At 40.0% G+C, this 20,514-nt stretch overlaps 1 protein-coding gene across 1 annotated transcript in view; it reads right to left on the bottom strand.

Annotated features, from left to right (window-relative positions):
- Positions 1-20,514, bottom strand: part of rgs12a (regulator of G protein signaling 12a) — a 52,257-nt gene that overhangs the window by 28,642 nt on the left and 3,101 nt on the right. The window contains exon 3 of the mRNA XM_033983707.2: positions 18,037-18,129. Within this exon, the coding sequence (XP_033839598.1) occupies positions 18,037-18,129 (93 nt within the window). The remainder of the gene's footprint in view (positions 1-18,036; positions 18,130-20,514) is intronic.

Raw genomic sequence — 20,514 nt, 5'->3', positions numbered from 1 at the left:
GAAGTGCTCTTTTTTCCCTCATAATTGGAATAACAACAAAACACGTAAACAACTTTTGCAGTCCATGAAAAACTGACTTTTCAAAGCGCTTTAAGACACTTCCTCAGAGCTTCCTGTACGGATTAAGTTCTGTTTAAGAGAAGATCCTAAAAGCATCGAGAACGCTCAGGACCAGCACATCTTCAGACGACATTCTTCCTAACCTGCTTGTAGTGATTCAAACTGTGATTTCAGCTCTAAATATGTGTGGTCCTGAGTCGTATAATGTATAATAATAATGTAATAATGGAGAGGAAACGGTCCACACTTGGTTCACCGGCGTAATCCCTCCAACGACAAAGAGCTGCCCTCGTTAGCCCCTCAGAGCAGTGTCGTTTACATTCAAACAGAAGCCATTTACACACTGCTGCTGCGTCTCATCTGCTAATCTCCCCCGGATCACGCTAATCTGCCTCCACTCCAAACAGTTAGAGCAGCAGATGGGTACGGCTCTGTCCCGCCCGGATTAAAGAGGTTTTACTACAATACAGTGGCCAGGTTGTGTTCAGGAGACACTTGTTGCTGATGTGAGTGAGCGCTGAAATTTAACTCTTCCACTAGATTTCATATGACCTCTGTTACTTTTTCAATAATAAAAAGACTAAAAAGCTGTTTATTAGTTTCAGCGTCCTGTTTATCAGCTCCGTTTTGACAAGTTTAGTTAAGATATTCTGTTTTAAATTGGGAACTGAACTTTTTTCCACTGAAATAAATGGATACGCATCAATAATTACAAAATAATTTCATGTCCTGATCATAAAATGGAATAATTGTATTGTATTTAATGCAAATTTGTGTAGCCCTGTGTGACCCTAACTATATGAGGCAGATGGAGAGACTTTAACGCTCAAAAAGTCAAATATAAATCGATCAATATGGGTTTTATTCATGGCCAATGCTGATACCAATCGTTTAGAATCCAGAGCAGACGATTGTCAATAAGATCTACTGATATTTTGGGCTGACATTTATTATTTTCCACAATATTATGACATTTAAACTCACTAAAAACTCACTCACAGCCCTTTTTTTTCACCTCAAACACATAAAATAGCTGTGTAGTCATGTTTTGAGCAGTTATCTTTTTGTAAATAAGTGTTTAAATAAAGCTTTTTGTGTATTTTTTAAGCAGCAGGTCGACCAAAACAAAAATATCGACGTGCTGGAGATTTAAAACCGATAACCCATACGCTAAAAAGCACAAATATCGACTTGATATATCGCTCCGTCTATAAGTCAAACGTTGTAATTTATGTTTGTACATGTCTGCAAATGTTGTTTTTTGAATGTTTTTGTATTTATCGTGAAGTCAAACACCAAAACAAATGAAATCTACCTGATTATTGTTACTAATATTTAAAGAAAAGCCGCAAATATCACAAAGTTTTTAAAAATTTTGTCTTCTGTCCCGAGAGTTTGGTGGCCACAGACGACATGACTTCACCGTCCCAATACGAAAACAGCACATAAAAAGTAAGTGGCTTTGCACGCTGCAGCCGTCACAAATTAAACCATTAACGTCGCTGTGAAAACCCGCAGTAAGTAAGAGCCCCAAAATAAACCAGATTTACAAAGCGCAGCTGAAGCCCCGAATATAGACGCAAAGTTCAGAGGGAAAACGCGGAGCCGGAGACCACAGCACCTCCTCCCTCCCAATTTATTATCGCAGAAGGAGCCCGAGGGCCGGAGGAGGCACAAACCGCACAAGATGCCACCACACCCTCGCCGCGCAGACCCCCCCCCCCCTCCATAAACGACACAAACCCAACCCAACCTGAAACCCAACACCCAAAAAAACACAACGCACGACTTTCTCTTTCTCCATCTACTTCGCCGTGCGTTTCTAATACACGTAGGAAGCGTTTTCGTCGCCGCAGCAACCCGCCCGGACAGAATAGCTTTCCGCCAAGCGCTAACTGTCGACTTCCTGTTCACATTTAAGTCTTTTTTTTTTTTTTTTTTTTGTGAAGCAACCTGAGCCCGGACGATGACGACGACGACGCGGGAAGGGGGTCGCCGTCCGGGTACGGTTCCCCGCCTTCAGGCCGCGGGGTTTTGTTTCAGCGGACAATAGTGATGAGTCCACGGCAAAGGCTACGCAGAGAACATATATTAGTATGATCATGTGAACTGAGCAGGTTTTTACGCTTTACACCGTGTGAAATGTCAGAGACTCGTAACTTAAGCAGGTAACGGTGAGCGGACACGGACAGGACACGCCTCAGGGCTGGTCTTAAAAGGATGGATGTGTTCAAAGTTCACACAGCGGCTGGCGGAGTTGGCGACTTTCAATCCTTTCGCATAATAAAAACGTGTTTGAAAACTCTTGCAGCAGGGTGTTTAAACTGGGACGACTCTTTTATATTCTGGATAAACCCTGGACGACTGGCACAATCTGGTCATGTCTGTGTCATGGAGCGGATAAGTGTGTATAAAAGAGTTTAAAAGGACAAGTTTGACACAATGTGGGACAAATGAAAGTCCAGAACGTGTTTGACCCCGTGACCTTTCATTTTATCTGTAACTGTAAATCCACTCTTTGTTTATAGTGTTGGTGTAATGGTTAATGTCTTTGTGTCTTTTTTATTTATTTGTAAAGGAAATGTATTGAAAAAAGATGAAAAAAAAAGAAAAAGAGGATTAAGATTAAGGAAAAAAATAAAGGAAAAAAAGAACAAAAAAGAAGAGGAAGAAAAAGAAAAAAGGAAAAATTTAAAAAAGGAGACAATTAAAAAGAAAAAAGAAAAAGAACAAAAAAGGAAGAAAAAGGAAATAGAAAAATGAACAAAAAAGAAAAAAATAAGAAAAAAAAAAGAATAAGAAAAAGCAAAATAAAAAAAGAAGATAAAAGAAAAAGAAAAAAGAAAAAGCAGAGTGTATGTAAAAACCTTTGCCATGTTCTATCGATGCTCATTCAGCAGAAAAAACACACTGGTCACGATAATAAAATATGAAGGAAAACACTCAGGTCTGTAATGGAGACGCACCGATCCAGCTCGTTCAGTTCCGATACCAATATCGATACTTTAAATATCTGCTGATACCTGATATGAATCGATCCCACTGCAGGGACAGACAATGGCTCTTATTTCCTTAAAACACAGTTCACTTATTACACAAGAGATCCAAACGTGTTACGTAACTGTTATTTATTCTTCAAATCACCACTGAACAGGTTTGTACGAATAAAACTTCAAACATGATGAGACTTTCTAGGGAAAATCAGCCTGGAAATGGTTGTATTACATTGGATTATAGACCCAACCAGGATATCCGCTGAATCGATACCATGGAACCGATACTTTATCCAGCTCATTTTTCAGTATCGCCGCCAATATTCAACACCAGTATCAGTATCGGTACGTCGATAGTCTATACTTCTATACTATTTTATGCAATTTAAAGTCATTTTCAACACAAATAATACAACTATTCAAGAAAAGTTCATCTTAAACCGATTATTTGAATGCAGTTTAAAGCAGTTTATGGAAAAACATTGAGGATCACGGGACGCCAAGCCCACAAAGTCTCTCCGAAGGTCTGTCTCGGTCTTAACAATGTTTCTACGTTCCACAGAGCCGTGCCCTTGGCCACTCCACAAGGCCACAACGATACCAACCGGAACACTTCCTTCCTCAAATATAACCCAGGTGTGAAGACGCGTGAGCACAAATGAGACGCGCAGACGGGACCGTGGTGATAAAACTCTCGAGTAACCTCCACACCCCTGGTAATAGACTTTCCTTTGAGCAGAAGCGATTAATAATACAACAAGGAAGGTAAACAGAGCGCCGGGAATGAATCATTTCCAGAGGCATTGGATCCATAGACGTTCCGGTTCCAACTTTTCCGATACTCAATCAACGGGGATCACGTGACCGACTGTGCGGCTGATTAAAAATATATGAGGTGGTCCCGCGTGGTGATAGGTGATGTCATTCGGGGCAACGCGGAGGAAAAGCAGGATTTTCCGTGGATACGTTCATGGCCGACGTGCAAGATCAGCAACCACAACCACATCTGCTGATTTGTTACAAGGAAATCGGCTACGAGTAAGATGTCATATTTTACAAAATGGTTCCACAAACATCTGGAGAGTTCGCCCAGACGTGTCCTGATGTAGCGTTCGCTTTGTTTCGGATGTATGGACTGTAGAGACGCGGCGATCCGACCAGAGAACAACGGCGATACGGAAAGATTTGCAGGATCGGATTCAAAATATCGGTTCAGTTGATGTCTTCGTTGGACATAACAAGACTATTTACAGCGAAGAAAGTCCCATAATGTTTGAATTTTTAGTTAAACAAAGCTGTTCTGTCGTTAAGTAACAGCAACGCAACAAATTTGGATCAGTTTTGTCTCATTTTGTTTCTGTTTTAAGGAAATAGAATGCCGTTTCCAGTAGAGACAGACACGTATAGACAGGTAGACGCAGTATGTAGCTGTATATTTAGCGTTTTAGTCTGGCATTTTGTTCCAGCAGCTGCCTAAAGAATCCACATAAAGCTTTATTTGAACACTGTAATGTGAAGAGGACACAGCGCAAACGTGACTGCGCAGCTCTCTCATCCACTTTGGAGTAAAACAGCTGTGAAAGAGTTTGTCATTTCCAATTCTAATCAAAGTCGGAAAACTGTGGAGACTCTGGAGCTAATACATGTCGGATATAAGTGTAATATCTAAGCAACGTGAGAGCGATCAAAGGAATCGTAACGGATTTAATGAGCGTTTTTGTAGTTTCACTGTACTTGCGTGTGTACATCTTTAAAAATATCTGCAGAGTTTAGCGGACTTTGGTTTCTCTGGATTTTAAACCACTGGTATCAACATCGGCCTTAAAAATATCGGTCAACCGCTAGTTTTCAGTCTCTGCGCGGTGGTATCGGTTGGAATCGGCTGACATTTAAAGCTGTAGCATCAGAATCTGTCTCGGGAAATGAAAAAGCTGATGGCGCTTCCTCGTCGTATAAATACAGTAGCGTCGTAAACATCGTCCGTGTATAAATAAACGGTGAAATTACAGGTTGTGGCTTCGGATTGCTTATGTCTCTGTTCGTCTGTCTGTTCCCTCCTCGCCAGTGTCACTACAGTGAATCTGCCTCCATCTTGTCCTCACATCCTCTTTCCTCAAGTCCTCCTTTTTCACCGACAGGCCATTCTAAGCCTTTCCCAATCTGCTTATTACTCCTCCTCTGCACAAGTCCAAACCCCGCGTCTTTGTGACCTCTTTCTTCCCCCCTCTCTCCGTCTCCGATCGTGTTCGCAAACAAACGGCGTGGAGTCACTCGTCGACAAATCAAAACAAAAGATCCTCGCTTCTGTTCCCCATCGGAGAGTGACATCACGTTTGCAAATATGTAAACTCTTAGAGGAGAGAACCCCCGACTCGTAACTCGCACGAGCCGCATACGGCGCGTTCTGTTTTTATAACTGTTTGAGATTAATGCAACAAGTCAGAGAGGGTCGTTTAAAGGTCCTAAAACAGACCCGGAGCTGTGTTTTGTTTCATTCACACATGTTCGAGTAACACTTTATTACTCCGTCTACATCTGCAAACCTCAAAATGCTCCGTTCCACCTTGTGATGTCATGAAGTGGTAGTTTTCGAGTTAACTCCTCCTCCTTTTACCTTTAGTTCAGTCGAGATAAGTGGCAATTCCAGAAGCTGAAATGATCCAAATGATTCTAGAAATGAAGGTGTGTGGAGTTTAAAAACACAGTGCACTTCCTGTATCACCACACGATGACATCACAAGGTGGAACAGAGTGTTTTCAGTTTGAGAGAAGAACTCAGCCTAAATCTGCAGGAACAAAACACAACTCCAGGTCTGTTTGTGACGAGGAAACATTAGAACAGATCAGAAAATAGTGTAATATGAGCCTTTTAAAAGTGCCATTCTCCTCCTGTATCACCGTGTGACATCACAAGGTGGAACAGGCCTTTTAAGTCCTGATGTAGACTTGGTTTGGTCCCGTCTAATCAAACTTAAAATTTTAAGTTCCTGGACTCTTGTGAGCATGTTCTAATGCCGTTACCTCCTCAAAAACACACCTGGAGTTGTGTTTTGTTTCATTCTTACATTTATTATTAGTCTGTCACATCTCCAAACCTCAAGATGCTCTGTTCCACCTTGTGATGTCATCAAGTGGTAGTTTTCAAGTTAACACCTACCACTTTTTACCTTTAGTTCAGTAGAGATTGTCTGAATTCCAGAGGCTGAAATGATCCAAATGATTTTAGAAATGAAGGTGTGTGGAATTTAAAAACACAGCGGAGCACTTCCTGTATCACCACATGATGACATCACAAGGTGGAACAGAGCGTTTTGAGCTTTGAAGATGTAGACAGACTAATAATTCAGGGTTTGAGAGAAGAACTCAGGCTAAATATGCACGGTTTTGTGTGTTAAACATGTGCGAATGAAACAAAACACAACTCCAGGTCTGTTTGTGATCAGAAAACATTACAACACAGATCAGAATATAGCGTAACATCGGCTCTTTAACGCTAACGTGCTTCTTGGGGCTGTCCTCAAGCTGGAAACATGGAAAAAAAATGTGTTGAGTCTGCAAATCTCTGCAGAGCAAGAATATAAACACATGATAAACGCACACGTCAAAACAGATTATAGCAGTGGTCCCAATTTAGCATCGAAAAACTGTATAACTCATGCAAATTCAATAGGTTAATAACATTACAAAAGTTCATAGGAAGTTCAAAACTCCCCCTTAAACAAGTTTGAAGCGCTGCGCCGCTCATCTCGGACGTCTTTGTTTAAACACAGAAGAGTCGGGGAATCGTGGCGGAAGACGTTCGGAAAATGTCAGGCTGCTTTGCGTTATTGTATCTTTATAATGCTAGCCTGAGGACACATTACGCGAGCGCAACTGTCCACCCACACTCCAGCGCTGGCCATGTGATGTCATCCAGATAAAAGTGTGCCGCGTTTGTTCTTTGGGGATTATCCGGAGAACCGGGAGAACACGACACAGTATCCTGGTTCGTCTTACACCCAAACTCAGACAAGACACGAGAATACGCGCGGGCGACGGGTACGTTATTCCCGTTTTTTGTTTTTTTTTAAATCTCAATCCGTGCGTTGACTGCTGCGGCGTTCTGTGTTTTTTTTTTTTTTTTTTGCACGCTGCGGTAGTCAAGCGTGAAATGGGCTGTTTTGGCTACGAGCGCGAACGATCTTCAGATGAGTCTCTGCTGGAACATGTCTGCGCAAAACCAACAGAGGCGAGGCGCGACCACAGGCAGTCATTTCAAGTTCAAACTTCGCTGCGGCTCGAAAAAACGGCGCTACTGGAAAACACAACTCTTTGCGTTTACAGAGCGCTTATCGGCTTCCCCTTCGGCTCACTTTACTTCAATGTCAAACGCCGAAGCCTGCAAACATCTCAATCTGCGAGGAGGACACAAACACGCGCTGATTTGTTATAAAGTTGATGTAAAAACGTGTACAGCGGTGAATGCCATCTGCAAGTTTTCAGCTCAGAGAGTCAAAACATTCTTCTAACAGACCGCACAAGCTACCCACTGTATGAATCTCTAAAGGTTTCAACTGGATCTACAAGCAGCCAGGAGAAGGAGGGTAAAAGTAACAGAACATTACAGAAGACGAGCATCATCCAATCCGTGACTTACAGTTTTGAGCGTTAAACTTTGCTCCATGTATGGCAGAGCTGCTGTTGTTTTTGGCTTATCCTCAGCGCCTGGAGAGGAGCGTAAAAGGGTCCATTCGCGAGGTCCGCGTGCTGTGCCTCTTCTGTCTGTTTGCAGTGGTAGAGGAGACGCACACGACTCTGCTGAAGGGGGAGGAGGAGGAGGTGGAGGAGGAGGAGGAGGAAGAGGCGAGCGTGCCGAGGGGAGCCCAAAATCCTGACAGCTACTGGGAGAGTTGAAACGCTGCCTCTCTATGCGGAGCTGTTGCCGGTAGCGCTCCCTCCTCCTTCTCTCACCAGCGCTCCGGTTCCTCTCTCTCTCTCTCTCTCTTTCTCTCTCCGAGCCTGGAAATTCCTCCCTCCTCACCTCCCCCTTGTCTCTACAGATTCATGCCTTCTACCGCTGCATGTTAACAGCCCACAGCGCAGATCTAATACGAGAGCCGTTGTGCATTCATGGGGCAGAAAAAGTTAGAATTCGAAAACAGAGACCTGGGATGAAACGGTGGGATGGGGATGTTTGGTATTAGCCCGAAAGTGAAGAAAAGGAATTTTAAAGTAACCGGCTCGTTCTTCGGTTCTGCGGTTCTGTCAGTTCTGGTCAGATCTCTGGTGGACACGGTTTTATATGTATCTGAAGGGAAGCGTTAACTGATGTAATAACACGACGAGTCGACACTGGAAGAGCTCGGCCGATACAGAACGTTGTGCTCTTACTAAACGCGTTCGATTTAAAGATGGAAACGGTGTAAATGAAAGATAAGTTAATGCCGTACTGCGGAATATTCCAGGCAGAGCAACAGTATTTTCACAAAACATCATACATACTGCACGTTTAATAGAACTAGAATCTACGCAACAAACTATAAATAGAATAAAACACATATTAAGAAGTTTTCCTGGTCTTTTTGGCTCTTCATAGACTGAATATATAATTGTATTTTTTTATTTAACCTTTATTTAACCAGGAAAGTCCCATTGAGATTAAAAACCTCTTTTTCAAGGGAGTCCTGGCCAAGCAGCAGCAGCAAATAAAAAATACAGTTACATAATTACAAAGAGACAAGATAACAAAACAAAACAATATAAATAGAGAAAGCTAACCTGCTAGCCGCCACGTTCAAATAGCAAGTGATCATGAGCGCAGGTGACTCTGGCTCCAATTCACTTTCTATTGAAAAACTCGCTCCTCTCTCTGTACCTGCTGCTGTCAGACGTATTAACCCTCTACATGATCCTGGCGTTTTTATTTCACTATTGTGTCTGTAAATCAAGATATGAACATTAATAACAGACAAATCAGGCGCCTTTTTCACCGAAGTCTTTCGAAGGGGCGTTACCTTCAACAGCCTCGCTCTTGATTGGTGTTCTGGTTGCTATGATACTCGCGGTCGGGATTCCAAATATGAAACTCTACTCCAAATTCGCCGCTATAACTGCTCTAGCCTCGATGAGCTTCATGGGTGACGTCACACTCACTTATTCCGCTTCTTTATACAGACTATGATTGATATCCGATCGACCGATATGAGTTTTTTTCATGGCTGATGCCGATACAGAGAAACTGGCCGATAAGCGGGTCCGATTTTGATTATTTTCCCCAAATTATGTCATTTAAATCGACTAAAAACTCCCCCAAAGCTCTTTTTTTAAACCACAAACACATAAGAGAGCTGTGTAGTCACGTTTTACGCAGTTATCTCTTCACTCTTAAACGTTCAAATATAGTTTTGTGTTTACTCTTAATGCAGCAAAATAAATATCGGCCTCTGCTGGAGATTTAAGGCCGCGAGCCCAAAGACTAAAAAGAGCAAATATCGCCCCAATATATGGATCTATTTCCATCCACTGCTGATTGCTGTACAGGCGTGTTGCTATAAGGATATATTTGCATTATGCTAGCAGCTTTAGCTTCTATAAATACATGTTGTTGTGAACAGTAATGGCCTGTTAGTGTCCTCCCTGTGAATCTGAGCTCAGTCATCTGCCAGCGTCGGTTTGAAAACAGAAAAATGCAGTTGCCTCGTGTGGATGAAACGGAAATAGCTCGTAGCTCGTGGGATGTGGGGGTTTTACACATCAGCTTGACAAGCGTTAGCAAAAAAGACAAAGATGGAAGCTAATTTGTCAACAAAAATAATAGCTGTTAGCGGGGGGTAACAACAAAGCCCCCGGGAAGATCAATACACTTCAGGAGATCGCACTCAGCAAATGAACGAGCTCCATTTGCATGTACGCTCCGCTGGAAACGCACAAAAGCTCCGTGTGCTTCGTCTTCTGCGTGGGTAGACAAACCTAGGTAAAAAATAACAAGCCTGCTCTGGCATTAGCTCATCTGTCACAGCAGCAGGCTCCGGGAGAAAGCCTCAAATTGATCGAGAGTTTGACGTAAGCGGAGGTGCAAACAGGTGTATCCCAAAACATTTGTGAAAAAAAACTCCAGATTAACACAATGGACGACACAGATTTTTATAACGAAAACATGAAGAAGGAGTTAACACGAGAGGTAGGCGGACTAGGTAATGCACCGACAAAATATCTCACTGTATGAAGTCAAAATGAGACCGTCCGTCAAATGTAAAGTGGTCAAAAACTACAAAAAGATGATAAAGTTGACGTGGTGAAACAGCAACCAAACATATTTTATAAACACACAGAAGACATCAAATATATAAAGCAAGATATGTGTAATTATGTCTCCAAAGCCGCTCTTTGCGTTGTCAAAAAATACACTTATTTCACTCTTTTCTTTGCTACATAACTCCATATATCTTGCTTTGTATATTTAATGTTATCTGTGCGTGCATAAAATGTACAAAGTAGTAAAAATAAAAGGAGCAAAACATCGAATGAGAGGGTGTGTCCAAAATTTTGACTTTGACTTTCATTTAAATACGCTCTACCCGTCTTAAGCTGTTGTTTTTTTCTATACTGTGAATAATTTCTACATTTTATAAACATTAAAAGACGTCAAATATATGATGTAAGATATATGCAATTATGTAGTAAAGAAAAAAACACAAATAACTCCAAAGCCGCTCTTTGCTTTGTCAAAAAATACGCTTATTTCATGTTTTTCTTTGCTACATAACTCCATGTATCTTGCGTTGTATATATTTGATGTCTTTTGCGTGTATAAAATGTAGAAAATAGTAAAAATAAAGACAAAAAAACACTGAATTTGAGGGTGTGTCCAAAATTTGACTTTAACTTTTGTTTGAATATACTCTACCCGTCTTAAGCTGTTGTTTTTTCTATATTGTGACTCATTTCTACATTTTATAAACATTAAAAGACGTCAAATATATGATGTAAGATATATGCAATTATGTAGTAAAGAAAAACAGTAAATAACTCAACTATCTTTTTTTAAAGTTTTAGATTCAAATGGTCAAAGTGGCCACGCTTTGCTTTGTTGAAAAATATTTAACTTTTTTCTTTACTACATAATTCCACATACTGTATCTTACTGCATATATCTGATGTCTCATGTGTGCAAATAAAATGTAGAAAGTAGTAAAAATTGAACGAGGGGTGTGTCCAAGCGTTTGTCTGGTGTTTAAATATACACTATGAGTCAAACGTTTGGACGCGCCCTCTCATTCAGTGTTTTTTTTGTCTTTATTTTTACTATTTTCCACATTTTAGATACAGACGGAGGTAAGATATATGGAATTATGTAGTAAAGAAAAAAGTCAAATAATTGCACTAAATGTCTGTGTGATTCCTGTGTCGTCCGGGTGTGACTCATAGTAAAATAAAAAATAAAAAATAGACAGTTTCAGTGCAGTTAACTCCTCTTTTCAGATAGATATGAGGCAGGAATCTGATCAGAACTGAAGAAGCGGCTTGGACGTGTGAAGACGTTTTATATTATTTAACTTTATTTCCTTTACTACGTAATTCCATAGATCTTACTTCATGTATTTGGCGTGTTCTGTATTGACGATATACAATAATATCATTAATCGCGATAAAAAAGCTCCGCAATTAATCATTCGTTGCATTTTATAATAATCGTGATCATCGCACACGCCTCATGTTTCAGTTTCAGTACAATGTTTAGATGTTAGTTCTGGCGTTTGTCCACAAGGGGGCGTCTATCAATGCAATGGCACTTGTTCGGGATGGTTCTTCACCGTTAGACACCGAATTATAGTGATAATATCGTTAATCGTGCTTATTTTGGTCACAATAATCGTCCCATCCCTATTTTGTATGTGTATAAAAGGTAGAAAGTAGTAAAAATAATAATAATTTAAAAAAAACACAGAATGAGGGGCGTGTCCAAACATTTGACCGACCGTGTACATCTATATATTTGTTCTTCTTCTTCTTAAATTGCTAAATATCCTCCAATAACACAAATATCACTCCTACCACTTCTGAATCAAACAGACTTAACACATTAGAGAGGCCGGTGTGTTAAATAAACAGTGTGCTGCTAAAGTAAACCTCCCGCTTTCCCCCATGTGAAACTCTTTATATGGACATAATTGCTAATGCCATTGGACGTGCTCGGGTCTATAACAGCACAGAAGTCAACACGGCGATCTCTGTCCTCAAAGCCAGACGAGTCCGGCCTCCAAATACAACGCTGATGTTTTATTACCGCTGACAACTGTAACATTTCATACATGCTCGGGCAAAAACACTCGACCCCGGCTGCGAGCTCCAGGGATCGTCGCTGTGAAATACACAAGAGGTACTCGCTCGTTCGTATGGGGGTAAAGAAAAAAACATGTGTACTGCACTTTCTACGTGAAAAATAAACGTGAAGCTGATGTTTAGAGTGATTCCTCATCGCAAACAGACCTGGAGTTGTGTTTTGTTTCGTTCACACACATTTGAGTAACACTTTATTATTAGTCTGTAACATCTCCAAAGCTCAAAACGCGACGTTCCACCTTGTGATGTCATCAAGTGGTAGTTTTTCCAAGTTAACAGCTCCTTTTACCTTTAGTTCAGCACACACAAGTTCATAATTTAGTTCACAACACGCAAACAAAGCTGCATATTTAGGATGTGTTCTTCTTCTCAAACTGCAAACACTCGGTTCCACCTTGTGATGTCATCATGTGGTAAGACAATGTGTTTTTAAAAAGGTCCTGAACTACACAAAATGGATTCTTGTGAGGTTTAAACCGTGTTCTAATGTTGTTTGCTCATCAAAAACAGACCTGGAGTTGTGTTTTGTTTCATTCACACATGTTTGAGTCATTTTATTACTAGTCTGTAACATCTGCAAAGCTCTAAATGCTCTGTTCCACCTTGTGATGTCATCAAGTGGTAGTTTTCAAGTTAACTCCTCCTACTTTTACCTTTAGTTCAGCAGAAATCGGCAATTCCAAGTCAGAAATGATCCAAATGGTTCTAAAAATGAAGGTGTGTGGAGTTTAAAAACCACAGAGGAGCACTTGATGACATCACAAGGTGGAACAGAGTGGTTCCAGGTTGAGAGAAGAGCGCAGCCTAAATCTGCAGGTTTGTTTGTGAGTTAAACATGTGTGAGTGAAACAAAAAAACACAACTCCAGGTCTGTTTGTGACGAGGAAACGACATTAGAGCAGATCAGAAAACATGGCTTTGAACAGAATGGTGCTTTTAAAAGGCTCATATTACGCTAACGTCTCATTTCTACAGAAAAAGCCCGATGAGAGCACTCAGACCCTCTTTAAAACTTAGTAAGTAACCGAAGCATCTAGTTTTGTTTGGTTATTTTGCTTCTCGAAAATGGAAAACATTTCAAGGACAAAAGCTTTTTTCCCCCATTTCAGTTCTAGTGCGACCAGTTCTTAGACACATTTATAAAGATTTCATACTAAAAGTTGTTGAATTAAAGGTGAGATATTGAGTCAGTCTGTCGTTGTTGTCGTTCCTTATTAATACATTTACACTTTGTTCTGACACAGTGTGAACACATGAACTAATGCAAGAATTACATGTATTTCAGAGCATGGTCGAAACTACATTTTCTATATAAAGACAAGAGTTTAAGTTTTGTTTTTTTGCAGAAGATCTGGAGCATTAGCTAAATAACTGTCGTCTTTATCGTTTCATAACTGTGATTTCGATTCGATGGTGCCGCCCTGCTTTAGCGCTAACTCGTTCACAAATCATTACAAACCTCTTCAGCCGATAAAAGGCCTGGGTTTAGACGCTCGTGGGGAGTTTCACACTGACGTTATGTTCGGGCGACGAGCCAAACGACTGATAAACACTTTTTACATCAGAATTACTATTGATTAGGTGAAGAGAAAATGGCCGCTCTGATTCATGTCCTGGTGGAAGTGATGGATGAAGTACTCAGCTTTGTTACTTAAGTAAAAGTACAGACGTTACTCAAGTGAAAGTAAAAGTATCACATGAAAAAAATCGACTTAAGTAAGAGCCGAACGTTGCAAATTAGCTACGGCTGTAAATGTCGTAGTGTGTTACATGTCTGATGTACCGGTACGTACTTGTCTCTGTCAAATAAATACAAAAAAGTATTTAAGTATCTGTTTAAATATGTACTTTCAGAGTAAAAAGTAAAAGTATTTCACTTCAAGCGTTGTTCATTTAAGTGTAAATGTAGTGATACTGTTTCAAAATGACACGTATTTTGTTCAACAGTAACAAAACAAATCAATTTCTTAATTTTTCTCATGAATTTTGTGTTTTTATTTTTGTTTTGCTCAAAGTCAAAGCTTCAACCTGAAAATTTTAGTCATGATGTTTCCACGAACATGGTAAAAATAACTTAAGTACTTTTTACTTTTCAGTCCTGTTCAAAAATGTAGTGGAGTAGAAAGTACAGATACTGCTCTCAAATGTACTCAAGTAAAAGTAAGAAATATCCACTGTAAAATATACTTAAATAAACGTACAGATACCTTAAAATACTACTTAAGTACAGTACACAGTCTCATCTAACAGCAGCACTACCACCTCGCTCTGCGTCAAATCAAAGAAAATAAAATCGCTTCTGTGCAAACCAAAAATAAAATTATACCAAAAACAACAACAGAGAAATAGTTGTTCCACAGCGACTCTTAAGAGCAGACATGTTTTTTATCAGAGCATAGTCAGACTTCAAATTGACAATCTCCGTCTCTCCCATCGAGCGGCGCCTCAGCGTGACACTTTAAACCCGCCGTCTTGTTTTTAATAGTGACGACGTCGGAGCGATCCTTTGTTTTCACGGCGCACAGAAATTATTACCAGCGCCAGGAAGCTGAAATTCTCCCAAACATCCAGCTCCAATCATCTGACAGCTCCGTGCACGACGCTGGATTTGTTATGACAAGAAGCAACAATAAAAGAATGTCTCACCATTAACAGAGCCCTTTAGCTCCCCTGTGGCTAGCATCGCAATTAGCCTTTTGTGCACGAGGCTACAGATCTGATGTGTTTGATGTACAACCGTAGACTGTATACATAAATGGACATAGCTAACCTGCTAGCCGCCGCGTTACAAACAGGAAATGATCAGGTGTGCACTTCCTGCTCCTTCGACTCTGGCTCCAATTCACTTTCTATTGAAAAACTGTGTCCTCTCTCTCTGTAACTGCTGCTGTCAGACTCGTTATTTTGGTCTTAAATGTTCATATTGTGTCCGTAAACTCAAGATATGAACATTAATAACAGACAAATCAGGCGCCTTCTAGACATTACGGCGATTATCACGGCCAAAATAATTGCGATTAACTATTATATCATGATTAAAGTTGTTATGGATATGAATAATTATAACTTTAACAGAGAATATTATGGATGAGCAGGGCCGTCGACTGAAATTTGGAGGCCCGGGACAACAAGCCTCACATGGGCCCCCTGTAATACAAATTAATAGGAAGAGAGTCCAATTCTGGGCCCCCTAAGACCCTGGGGCCCCGGACAACACGCCCCTTTGTCCCGCCTGAAGACTCCCCTGTGGATAAGTTGATTTTTTTCTGCACATTCAGGTGATATAACGGCGATTATCTTTGTTCGCGATTATCTTGATTTTATAAAATATCCCACAAATGATTATTGTCAGCTCTTTTTATCACGATAAACGATATTATTGTTTACTATCCCATCCCTACTGCCTTCTTTCCCTAGCGTTATAGCAACAGGTTTGATTGACAGCGTTGCTAAGTGGGCGGGAATGGGCGTTACCTTCCACATCCTCGCTCTTGATTGGCTCTCTGGTTGCTATGATACTTCCAAATACGCAACTCTGCCCCCAGATTCACCGCTATAACTGCTCTAGCCTCGACGAACTTCACTTGGAGCCGACGTCACGCTCCTTTAGTCCACTTTTTTCCTTCTCGTCTGTGTTTACAGTGTGAGGTTTGGGGCGTGTCCTGTTGCCGTTCTGACTCATTCACAGACGCACAATACAGTCCGGCTTATTTCGGTTTGCATTGTCCGGGTGTTTAAATGCGTATTCAGAGCGATTATGGTATGTATGAATAGGGAGACGTGCGCCTTTGTGAGCGTGTGGTTGTACAGTGCAAGAACGGGGGCATTAGTAGAGTTTGTGGAGTTGTGAGGCCTGAGTCATTAGTGCAGCCAAACAAACAGGGGACACGCAGACCCCGGCACAAAGACCACTTTGTTGGGACCCTTTACTACAAGTGCAACAGCAAACTCACAGTTCAAGGTAAGGGAAATGAGAGGTTAAAGTGAGATGTGGACCAAGCGAAGGGATACTTTTAGACTGGAAAACTTTAGCGGTTTGTATAGCGTGCGAGTTTGGGAATTAGTAAGACATAGGGTTGCCAGAAGTATCGTAAATCAGATGGGAATCAATACTAAAACTAGCATCACTACGAAAGACGTGACATTCACAGGACAGAAATGAGCCTTTCCTGAATAGCTTTAGAATGATCTTAACCACATAAACTAGTATATAAGCTCGTCATGATAACACAGGAAAGCAGGAAAAACGACAATATTGAAACTACTTAATGCCACTGACACAATAACCGTAATGCAAGACAATCCCAGTGAACCATTTTTAAATATAAAGTCGTGTTTGTTATTTGTTGCAGCTCATGCCACATAACAGAATGAACTGTCACACAGGTCACTTTTTCAATCCTCCACTGCTCAAATTTTATCTTAGTACAAAAAATACCCAAAATCTCACCACTTTTGCAAAGAAATTGTGCGTATAACAAAGTGTGAGGTCCAAAAGATATTGTAGGAGCATTATTGTGACGAGTGTACGCACATGGACCCCGACGGAACTGACCTGGACACTGAGGATTACACAGATATAAAACACATGGGAATACAAACGTATGAACATTTAATGTGGAAAATCACATTCTATCACCTAAAAAAAAGAGAGTTTTTTATTATCGTGGTATTGAATCTGTATCGAGTATCCTGTCTATTTTAGTCTGGAGACAATCCTAATAAGATGAGTTCTGATTGCTTGTATTTCAAAAGGACTGTGATATAAATAAGGGCCTAAAGCAGAGGGGGGGCAAACTACGGCCTGTGGGCCACAAACGGCCCGTTCTGCTTATTAATCCGGCCCGACGAATGTGACCAAATTATATTAAAATAGGTAAGGCTCCTTGCTCAATTTACCATTCCCCTGTAATACCAACATTTCCCCAAAAGATGAACTTCCTCTACATCAACCTTGTTTTACTTATTCTCTTATCAGCCCTTCTGCAAAAATGAGTTTATCAAAGAAAAGAAAAGTGGACAGTGACCGCCGAGTGTTTAATACAGAGTGGACAACAGAATATTTTTTCACTGAAGTTCGATCAAAGCCTGTGTGCCCAATATGCCAAGAACCTGTCGCGATTTTCAAAGAGTACAATATCAGCCGTCACTTTGGTACAAAGCTCGCCAACTACGCTAGCAAGCAGTCAACGCAGGAACGGGCGGCTACGGCTCAGAGGTCGGCAGCTAATTTACAGACTCAGCAACATTTTTTTCACCGGCAAACAGCGATTCAAGAGTCAAGTACCAAGACAAGTTTTTTGCTAGCGTTCAAATTAGCAAAAACTAGCAAACCTTTCTGCGAAGGTGAGTTTTTAAAAGAATACATTTGGAAAACAATTTGTACAATGAGACCTGCACATTATATTCACGCTTTGCTACATGTTACAGGCCAAATCTTTAATGTCATACATACTGAAAATGATAAGAACTTTACCACTTTACCACGTTCAAATTACAGAATCTTAATCCTTAGAATCTTTTTCTTTTTAACTCCAAACACACCACCTGCCAGAACAAATGACTAAAGCAAAAATAAACTTTAAAAGCTACATAAATCAGAGGAGTTATAATAGGAGCATAATTCTATAAGATTCCAGATAAGATCAAACTCGCTCGTTACCTCAAGGTCGTCCAAGGATCTTGCGAGACTGAGACGTTTTGACGAGCGCCGTTTGGACGCTCGGACAACGCCCCTTCCCCAAAACCGGGAGCCCTGGACAAAAACAAGAAAATGGCTTACAAAAAGGTCAAAAAGGTCCAAACTATACAAAACAAACTGGTAAACAGGTTAACATAATAATACTAAAACAATTGAATATAAAAGCCACAGATTTCAGGATGGTATTAGCTGAAAACAGATGAAATGAATGTGGTCTTTTATGACGTCTTTGTGGTGGTGACTGGAGGGATTTTGAGTTTCATTTGTAATAAGGTTAAACCAGATTAATAAAAAGTCTCATTGATACTTTGCAGTGACATGTATGTGCGTGGCGTAATGTTCTGCAGTTTCCATGGAGACAAAATGCACACACTGGCAAACACTGACACAAAAAAGTTTTAATATTGTCTGAAAACTCAAGAAAAAAAACACAAAATGGATTTAAAGAGCACTTAATCACGGTCCTGTTTAAGACACAAAAAGGTAGGGGAGTGCAAAAATATCGAAATATCAATACTGTATATCTCATTGTTTAATTAAATGATACAGTATCGATATCGTGGGATGCTGTATCAATATATTGTGAGTCGAGAGGGTTTATTTTTTGTATATTTTACCAAATTATTCCCCACAGAATAATTTCGTAAAATAATTTGGTAAAATATACAAAAAAATACAAAATTATGTGGCTTGTTTAGAGGAAAGAAACTAATTTATGCAGAACATTTGACATTTGCTTCACTGTTTTGTTGATTAAAACAGGTGTATTTCATATTAGTTTTGCACAGATACTCATTTAACAAAGTCTTTTAGTATCACAGTTGTGTTTTAGTCGATATGTTTGATCCTTCAGAGACATTAAACTGCACATGACTCTGTGTAAATGTAAATGTGGAGCTCGTACAAACGGTGGATGAATAATTCTGACCAGTGAAACAGTTTGATGTGTTTTTCTAGAGAGTCACATGCACAAAAACAAACTGCACTTTATGTTCATTCATCTTTAGTAAACAGAAGATAAATGCACCGTTAATGGTTATTTTTTGTGAAAGATACGGTCCTGGGAGCCTTTATTTTTCACTGAATTCTATCAAACCTGAAATATATCGTATCATATCGAATCAAAAGTGCACTGTATTGAGATATGTATCGTATCGTGGCCTATGATCAAGGTACGTATCTTATCAGCAACTTTGTAATGATACCCAGCCCTGCAAAAAGGTGAGAGTGACTACCTGAAAAACTGTAATGCTAGCTAGCTTGTGACTGTAATGTTCAGTTAGCATCACACCCCCAGGAAATGTTGGTGACATCATCTGCAAAGTGTCAACATTATGCAAATTTGATTCTTGTGAATTTTAAGCAACGTTAGACTGTTGTCACCTCCTCAAAAAACAGACCTGGAGTTGTGTTTTGTTTCATTCACACATGTTTGAGTCACACTTTATTATTGGTCTGTAACATCTGCAAGCCTCAAAATGCTCTGTTCCACCTTGTGATGTCATCAAGTGGTAGTTTTCACGCTAACAGCCCCTTTTTTTCAGCAGAGATTGGCAATTCTAGGGCTGAAATGATCCAAATGATTTTAGTGAAGTTGTGTGGAGTTTAAAAACACAGCGGAGCACTTCCTGTATTACCACATGATGACATCACAAGGTGGAACAGAGTGTTAAACATGTCTGAATGAAACAAAACACAACTCCAGGTCTGTTTATGACGAGGAAACATTAGAAAATAGATCAGAAAATAGTGTAATATATATGGGCCCTTTAAATGATAAAACATAGATGAACGTTTCCATGTTTTCTGAAGATGCTTGGTGGTTCATGAAGAAAAAATAAATAAATAGGAATCACTGGATGAGTCAATTATCCCAGAATAATGTGCACTGCTCCGTCAGACTCTATAAAAAACATATACAGTCTATGGATCAGATACAAACTGGGAAGAGGCACCACCAAAAGTGAGAGCAGTTCTGATCATGCACTGCAGAACTGCCTGTTTTTTCACTGACAAATTTGACACTCTATTTAAAGGTTTTGGATTTCAAAGCTGTTTTGTGTGGGCTTTCTGGGTACACAGGGACACCTTGTGGCCAAACAGGAGCACAACACTTAACTTTGACAATGACACACAACCAGTCAAACGTTTGGCATCAGCATCTCAGCTAATGTTTATTTTTATTTATGTTTACTACTTTCTACATTGTATATACACAGACAACAGCAAAAGTATGAAGATATATGGAATTATGTTGTTTGTAATGTATGTTTTTTATATTTTATACTCAAATTCTCAAAGTATTTACCCTTTGCTTTGTTGAAAAATATTTACTAGTGATTCAACTTTTTCTTTACTACACAATTCCATATATCTTACTTCATATACTTGATGTCTTCTGTATTTATAGAAAATGTAGAAAGTAGTAAAATATAGAAA

Source organism: Periophthalmus magnuspinnatus, chromosome 18 (genome assembly GCF_009829125.3).
Source record: "Periophthalmus magnuspinnatus isolate fPerMag1 chromosome 18, fPerMag1.2.pri, whole genome shotgun sequence".
Classification (NCBI taxonomy): Eukaryota; Metazoa; Chordata; class Actinopteri; order Gobiiformes; family Gobiidae; genus Periophthalmus; species Periophthalmus magnuspinnatus.
Note: the sequence above shows the minus strand (reverse complement) of the source record. Positions and strands in the feature narration are given on the sequence as shown.